This window comes from Branchiostoma belcheri, unplaced genomic scaffold, assembly GCF_001625305.1.
Source record: "Branchiostoma belcheri isolate BF01 breed outbred unplaced genomic scaffold, Haploidv18h27 scaffold40, whole genome shotgun sequence".
Lineage (NCBI taxonomy): Eukaryota > Metazoa > Chordata > Leptocardii > Amphioxiformes > Branchiostomatidae > Branchiostoma > Branchiostoma belcheri.
In genome coordinates, this window is record NW_017804021.1 from 2,247,339 (window position 1) to 2,255,513 (window position 8,175).

Genomic DNA, 8,175 nt, shown 5'->3' on the forward strand with positions numbered 1-8,175 from the left:
ATTGTAACATCCCAACTGTCAGTAAGCCCTAATCTCCAAGCAGATGTGGGGTGGTAGATTGTAACATCCCAACTGTCAGCCAGGCCAAATCTCCAAGCAGATATGGGGTGGTAGATTGTAACATCCCAACTGTCAGTAAGCCCTAATCTCCAAGCAGATATGGGGTGGTAGATTGTAACATCCCAACTGTCAGCCAGGCCAAATCTCCAAGCAGATATGGGGTGGTAGATAGTAACATCCCAACTGTTAGTAAGCCCTAATCTTTATTAAGTCTCCCCAGACCGGCTCCCCTGATTGGCCACCTCTATCTCTCGCCCCCTCCCATTGGCTACTCTTGAGCCTCCTTGCCAGCGATCTTGTAGATGACGGACAGCTCTCCAGCAACGCCGCTGGCCTGGCTGTTCGTCAGGCGTAACTCGATCTCCTCGTTACTCCCGTCCTCCAAAGTCTCACGCTCTGGAAGTTACCATAAAATCAGAGTCAATTTCTCAATGATGTAAACATGAGACAATCAGAGATGGCAGACTTCACCCCCTCCCCATACAGCCTTTAATTCACAAAAAAAATGCTGGTGCTTTACACCTTACTCCTCACATACACACACACACACAAACTCATACACAAATAACACAAAAATACACAGACACACACACACAGACACACACAGACACACACAGGCACACAGACACACACACACACACACACAGACACACACACACAGACACATATAACACAAACACACACACACTCACACATACACACACACACACACACACAGACATACCCAGTTGTATGTTGGAGGACTGCTGCGGGAGTGCTGCCCCTCCAGACCTTTCCTCTTGTGGCTCGGTGCGTACAGACAGATCACACTGAACACGTAGACGTTCCACATCCCGTACACGCCTGTCAGGAACGCGCTGTTGATCTCCACCGTGTGCTCCTCCCCCCACTTCCAGTGGCCCTCGTTAACCTGTGCACAAACGAGCAGAAACAAAAATTGTACTCAGAACATGACAATTACATAATGTGATAAAAAGAAAGGTATAAACTAACTTAAGTACAATTATCATAGAGTCATTATATATTAATAATAATAAGAAAACACAAACGAACTCATAAAGTACAGAAAACAAGCTTAACAAATACAACATGTAACTGACTTGTGTCTTAGCCTCGCCAGAGTATATATAAAATTACATCAGATTCCTGTTTCAGCTTCTAATCGTACTCTCCAAGCAGAGGTTGTGGGGGATGATCGTTAGCTTTTTATATATGGCCTTCTTTTTGTCCGTACCCCCTCCAACCCGTCAGTGGCTAATGGATACTGCCCGGCCATTATTTGATACTGTTTTTTTACCACCGAAAGGGATCTGCTTGGAGATTGTCTAATTGTGCCTAGACATGTCGACAGTACAGCTCACACAAAGGAGCTGGTTATATGCACAGATCTTGCATTGTTTTGTACAGTCATGCGTTACCTACAAACCCTGTGCGTCTGAGCCAAGTTCCCCTTTGCCCTGTGACGCATCCTGTTTCCCAATCTTGGCTGATCATCCTCACACCAAATTGGTTTCACACCACCATATTTTCATAGAAACAATGCAAGAGTAGTGTACCCTTTTTGTTGGGGTGAGTTACCCAAGTTGGTAGTGTGAACAGCATTGTTTTTCCTCCTCCTGCGTGGCTCTGGATAACACCAACAGCTTTGCACAGTCATGCATTCCTACAAATCCTGAGTGACTCAGCCAAGTTCCCCTTTGCCCTGTGAGCATCACATTTCCTCAGATCTTGGCTCGACAGCATTGTTTTTCCATGTGTGGCTCTGTATTAGGCCACAGCAAGTAATTTTTATGGATGACATCCGCGTGCGCATTAATTTTCGCCTGATTTTGAAAAAAAAAAACAAGAAATTTTGTTGCTTTCTGACAGTGGTCAACATGCCGAAAATGGGCGAAGGTGGATGGCAGATACACATGAAGAGAGGAGACAAGAAAAGGCTCTGATTTGATGTTGTTTCTTACTTTGATGCGGTGATATGTGATGTTGGCTGTGTATATGTGATGTTCCTACTAAAGCAAAACCTTTTGTACAATGATTGAGTCAAAATTTTAATTTGTAGGAACCTTGTTTTTTTCGGCCTGCCTTGTTTTTTTTTCGCCCGCTCGCATTAGATTTGGAGTCTGTGGAGGATGTCATCCATAAAATTTACTTGCTGTGGCCTTAGGGCTTATGACACACACAGACTCAGCCAAGTTTCCCTTCGCCTATATATAGCTACACACCACATTTCCTGCTCTTGACTGAACAGCAGTGCAGATTTACACTTTGTTTATCCTGGCTGACAGACAGCTGTGAGTTAAGACGGACTCCCTCACATTAAGGAGTTTGGAGACTGAAGATAACTTAACTTCCATACTGAGGTGAGTCAATCAACTTGTCTGTTAGCCAGGGAGTGGTATCCAGTCTGATTCGTGGTCGGGGCCGCAAGAACTCTGGCCCGCCCGCCTCACATAAGCTTCCCGGTGTGTATTTCACGAGAGATTGATTAACCCTCCACGATGGGGGGAAACCAAATCCCCGAGCATACTGTCTCTGATTAGCGTAAAACTCCTACCGGGGCGGCCTGTTGCACTGGGCGGGGGAAGCCCTTAGAGGCCCCGAAGACACAACCTGCCTAAACACCCCAATACCCCCAATCACGATCAGACTGGAATATTACCTCAGGCTAAGGCTACGCGGATTGGTGCTTCACGGGGCGGTCAGTGGAAGCGGTGGAAGCAAGAGAAGATTCCAGGAGGGTCGCGAACTCACCGTGGAAGAGACGGAATTGGACCAATTCTTCAGAACTGACTTCTGTAGGACTGTAAGACTGTGGCAGTGAGAGGCCGACGGAGGCGGCTGGTAACAGTTGGTGTATTTTGTTGTTTTGATGACCTGTTGCGAGTTTCTAGAACTAACTTCTAAGTGGAAGTCTGTATCTCCTAGAAGTGTATTTTCCAGAAGTTTTGTGTTGTTCTGTGAGGTTTTACTTTGCTGAAGAATGTGCTGTTGATGGATTGAGCCATGTGTTGTTGACAGGTAGCTACAGCTAGGGCTAGTTCAGTATAGCATTCTTGGAGTGGGGTTCACTGTTCACATCTGGTTCCACTTTTGTCAGAGACACTGAGTCTGGGAGGGATAGTGCATTGACTGCAGGGACGCCGTACATTGTATGCTCTTTAGTCCAGATTGGGTAGCATTGAGGTGGCTGCTAGTTGCTCAGACCACCTGGGTTTTGTTACTAAGGAGTACCAGGGGATTGTACATTTGTGTAGCAGGTAGGTCCCTGACCTGAGCCAACCATGACGGACAAACTCATAGCGCAGGCCAAGGAAATGGGCCTGGAAGGGTCGGACATCCTGCAGTATGTTGAAAGACAACAGACCATTGAGAGGGATGAGAGGGCTAGAGAGAGAGATGCCCAGAGGAAGCATGAACTGGAGCTGGAAGCTCTCAAGTTAAAACAAGCAGAGATTCAGTATAAGGCGGGGCAGAAGCAAGCTGCGGAGGAGGTCAAGGCGAAGACGCCAAGACTACCAAGTTTCACGGAGGGCAAGGGAATAGACGGATATCTCCTGAGGTTCGAGAGATTTGCGCGCGCTAACCACTGGGCGGAAGGCACGTGGGCGTCATCGCTGAGTGCATTACTAACAGGGAAAGCACTAGACGTATACAGCAGGCTGTCTGACGCTGAGGCGCAAGATTATGACAAGGTAAAGGAAGCCATTCTAAAGAGGTACGAGCTTACCGAAGATGGGTTCCGCAAGAAGTTCAGGTCGGAAATTCCTCAGGAAGGGGAAGGGCCTGATCAGTATATCGTGCGTTTATCCAGCTACCTCAACAGGTGGATCGAGCTGTCAGGAACTTCAAAAACGTTTGAGGGAATTTGTGACCTGATTATCCAGGAACAATTCCTAGATCTGTGCCCGATGGATTTGGCGATACACCTCCGGGAGAGAAAGCCAAAATCCCTAGAGGAGGTAGGAATACTGAGCCAGCAGTACTTGATTGCGCACAACCGTACGTTGGCCGTCGGCGCTCGCCTACGCAATCAGCCCAGAACGACCACCAAAGCCCTCAACCCCCCAGAACCATGTCAGCAAACCCACGATGCACCAACCGACGAAAGGTTATGATAAGAGTCCGGCTAAGTTTCAAGGGAAGTGCTTCCAGTGTGATGCCACAGGTCACAGGAAGGCAGACTGTCCCCGGACGCAGACGAAAGCGCCGAAGAAGAGTATGTTCGCCCAAGGTCGCTACCAGTTTTGGGACGGAGCCTTGGGGGAGGAGGAGAGCAAGCACAGTAGCAAGGGTACTGTAAATGGCCAGCGCGTACAGATGTATAGAGACACGGGAAGTTCCATGACCTATGTTAACCAGCGGTTTGTGCCTAAGGAGGCCTACCAGAAGAATACAGTCAGGGTCAGGCTGGCCAATGGAACGGTTGATACCATCCCCACAGCGAGAGTTAAGCTGGAGGTGGGAGGAAGTGAGAAGTTAATGGAGGTTGGAGTTATGGATACTCCATACCCAGGTACTGCTTGGTAATGACTACGAGACAGCATGTGTTGCTACTCGAGCCCAGACCAAGAAGCAAGAAGAAATGGCAAGGAGGATTGCCGAGGATGAGAAGAAGACTGGGGTCAAACCCAGTCCAATCCTTCCGGAAGAGGACGGAGAGGAGGCCAAGTCCGAGGACGACGACGGTGACTCCGTCAGCTTGGAAGGAACTAGCGGACAGACACCGAAGGTGTTTGACTTGAGACCCGACGAGTTGCGGAAGCAGCAATGGGAAGACCCATCCCTGCGGTCAGCATGGAAGGATGCCGTGAGCGAAGCACGCGCCAAGGATCTAGAGACGTGCTTCGTCAAGAACAGGGACGGCTTCCTCATGAGGAAGTGGACGAAGCGAGCGAGACCGGGGGAAGACCACAAGGAGGGAGGCACGGTGATGCAGGTTGTGGTGCCATGGACCCACCGGCGGGAGATGCTTTGGTTGGCACACTCAATACCACTGTCAGGTCACCTCGGTATCACGCGTACAAGGGAGCACTTCTACTGGCCGGCAGTGGGCAGAGATGTCAAGAAGTTCTGCAGAAGCTGCCCGGAGTGTCAAAAGACGGCGACCCGGCGAGCGGGCGACAGACACACGATGGTGTGCCCACCTGTTATCGGCGAGCCGTTCAGGAGGCTAGGCATCGACATTGTAGGCCCCCTTCCCCGATCCTGGTCTGGAAACAAATACGTGCTCACCATCATTGACCATGGGACCAGATACCCAGAGGCTATCCCCATGCCGTCAATGGAAGCAGAGAGAGTCGTGAAGGAACTTATCACGTTCTTCACTCGTGTCGGTATCCCGAAGGAGATTCTCAGTGATCAGGGAGCAAATGTCATGGCCGAAATCACTACACAGATGTGTCAGCTGTTGGGCATTGACAAGATTTGGACTAACGGCATGTGCGAGCGGTTCAATGGGACCATGAAGAAGATGCTCCGGAAGCTGGTCGATGAAGAAGCAAAGGACTGGGACGAGTACCTGCCCTACATATGCTTTGCGTATCGAGATACGCCGTGCGAGTCGACAGGTTTCTCGCCCTTTGAGCTGACATATGGACGACAAGTGAGAGGCCCGCTGAAGGTCCTACAGGAGGCGTGGCTGGACACTCCAGAGCCAGAAGAAGATGTGGTGGAGTTCATCACGGAGGTGAAGAACAGACTGGAGTGGGCCAAGGAATGGTCAGAACAGATGCAGGAGGAGAAGAAGAGCAAGTCGAAGGTCTGGTACGATAAGAAGGCCAGAGACCGACAGTTCCGTCGGACATCGGAGAAGAAGTCCTCGTCTTGCTGCCCACCTCTGCAAGCAAACTGAAGAAGCACTGGCTGGACCGTACAAGGTCACGCGGAGGCTAAACGACGTCAACTATGAAGTGGACACGGGACGCCGTGTGAAGAGGAAGAGAATCTACCACGTTAACCTCCTACGTCCCTGGGAGAGGCCGGTGCAGATTGCGGCTTTCGCCGGAGTTGAAGACGAGTTTGATAGCGAGGTACAGGGGCTTGAGTGGACAAGCGAGGAAGAAGACTTGTCAAAGATCACCTATGGCAAGCAGCTAACTCAGGCTCAACTGAAGCAAGTACAGGAGGTGGTTCGGAAGTATGCGAAGGTGTTCTCGAGTAAACCAGGCCTCACAAACATGGCGGAAATGGACATCCAGACACATCAGGACGAATCAGTTTCCCAGAAGCCGTACCCTCTCCCGCATGCAGTCAGGCCAACCCTGAAGAAGGAGCTGGACACCCTGATGGAGGAAGGCATCATAGTGGAGTCAGACAGCCCCTACTGCGCCCGGGTGGTCCTTGTCGGGAAGAAGGACGGAGGAGTGCGCATGTGTGTGGATTATCGGAAGCTCAATGCCGACACGATAAGTACCCCATGCCCAGGGTGGAGGAGCTGGTGGATAAGGTTGGCGCAGCTAAGTACATTACGGTGATTGACCTTACAAAGGGCTTCTACCAGATTCCCTTGACAAGGGGAGCGCGTCGTAAGTCTGCGTTCCAAACAGCGTTTGTACATCACGAGTTCACTCGGGCTCCGTTTGGGTTGAAGAACTCGCCGGCATGTTTCCAGCGAATGATGGACCGGGTCCTGAAAGGAACCGAGGACTTTGCCAGAGCCTTCATGGACGATATCATCGTCAGCAGTGATACATGGGACGATCACCTCCGCCAACTGGACGAGATACTGTGGCGTCTGGAGTTGGCACGACTGACGATCAAACCGTCTAAGTGCACTATCGGCGTCCCGAGGGCTGAGTATCTGGGGAAGATGATAGGACAGGGGGAGGTGTCCCCTACTACTTCCAAGGTGGCAGCCATCCAATCAACGCCGCAACCTAAGACCAAGAAGGGAGTAAGAGCCTTCCTTGGTATCGTGAACTACTACCGGGATTTCGTCCCAAATATGGCCACTATATCCGCTCCTCTGACCGATCTGTTGAAGAAGGGCCAGCCAAATATAGTCAATTGGGATGAGGAGTGCGAGAGGGCCTTCCTGAAGTTGAAGGAGGTGCTGAGCTCCAACCCCGTGCTAAACTCCTTGTGAACCATTAGACCCCATCTACCTGCTTTAGAGTTAACATACGGATCAATAAACCTGGCTCAGCAGAAGTAATCGAACTGTTTGGATCTCTCTCTATACTAAGATATTATAGAAGCTAAGATACCAAACGACCACTAGACTCCAAATATTACAGTGGAACCTTGACTTTGGTGTGTGTCCAACTGTTCTGGGAGATTTAAGAGGAACCTGTAACAGTCGGTAACCCTGGATTTTTTGCTCAGGTTAAAGATTTATTAGCTGAAACTTAAAGAACTTACTCTCTAGAATTTCTACTTCTTCTTAAGACCCTTATTACCTTCGCCAAGAATTGGAGAAGGTTATGTTTTCGTAGCCGTGTGTGTGTCTGTCTGTCTGTGTGTCAACAGCATAACTCGAGAAAGCTTAGATGGATTATCTTGATATTTGGTAGGTGGGTAGGTCTTGATGAGAGCTTGAACTGATTAGATTTTGGGCCCCCTGGCGGCTTGTCATGGTACTGCAGCTGAACTTCCGGTTTTGATATCTCATGATCTAGACAAGCTAGGGTGACGAAATTTGGATGGCAGGTAGCTCTTGTGCTGGGGAAGAAGTGACGTGAGTTTGGGCCCCCTAGCGGCTTGCTCTGGAACTGTAGGGGGGTTTAAAGGACAAATGTTTAAAGGAGGATAACTCAAGAACCGATTGATGGATCATCATGATTTTTGGTATGTAGGTAGCTTGAGTAATGCTTGACATAATGATATTACAATTATGCAAATATGGATGTAATTTGCATAATTAATGAGGAAATTCTATTAATCAGCTACATTCCATGATAGGAAGTTCAAGCTTGTGACATATGTTATTAACAACGAGAGAAACACAGGCAGATATCGATTATGCAAATGAAGACTTAATTTGCATAATTAATGAGAAAATGTTATAATTGCATAGTGGTAACTGCCTGGAATTTTATACTTGGGGTGTTTGAAGTTTAGTGAAGGTGAACATAATTTAACATAACTTATTCAAATAAGGACCTCATTTGCATAATA

The 8,175-nt window shown here is 48.9% G+C and overlaps 2 protein-coding genes across 5 annotated transcripts; one reads left to right on the forward strand and one right to left on the reverse strand.

Moving 5' to 3' along the window:
- Positions 1–167: 167 nt before the first annotated feature.
- LOC109477616 (protein wntless homolog) lies at positions 168–1,610 on the reverse strand. 4 transcript variants are annotated; one of them, XM_019778960.1, is made up of 3 exons: positions 1,483–1,610; positions 785–970; positions 168–456 (listed from the first exon to the last, which is right to left on the reverse strand). In XM_019778960.1, the coding sequence occupies exons 1-3, from the start codon at positions 1,552–1,554 to the stop codon at positions 406–408; spliced, it is 309 nt and encodes a 102-aa protein (XP_019634519.1). In that variant the 5' UTR covers positions 1,555–1,610; the 3' UTR covers positions 168–405. The 4 variants fall into 4 exon arrangements, 2 of the variants coding, with proteins under 2 accessions (XP_019634519.1, XP_019634520.1); XM_019778961.1 differs by having other exon boundaries at positions 187–456; positions 1,487–1,607; XR_002140674.1 differs by having other exon boundaries at positions 195–456; positions 1,479–1,596.
- A 1,731-nt stretch (positions 1,611–3,341) lies between these two features.
- Positions 3,342–4,587, forward strand: LOC109477509. Its single transcript, XM_019778792.1, has 2 exons — positions 3,342–4,019; positions 4,129–4,587. Exons 1-2 carry the CDS (start codon positions 3,342–3,344, stop codon positions 4,585–4,587), a joined length of 1,137 nt encoding a protein of 378 aa, XP_019634351.1.
- Positions 4,588–8,175: the final 3,588 nt, after the last annotated feature.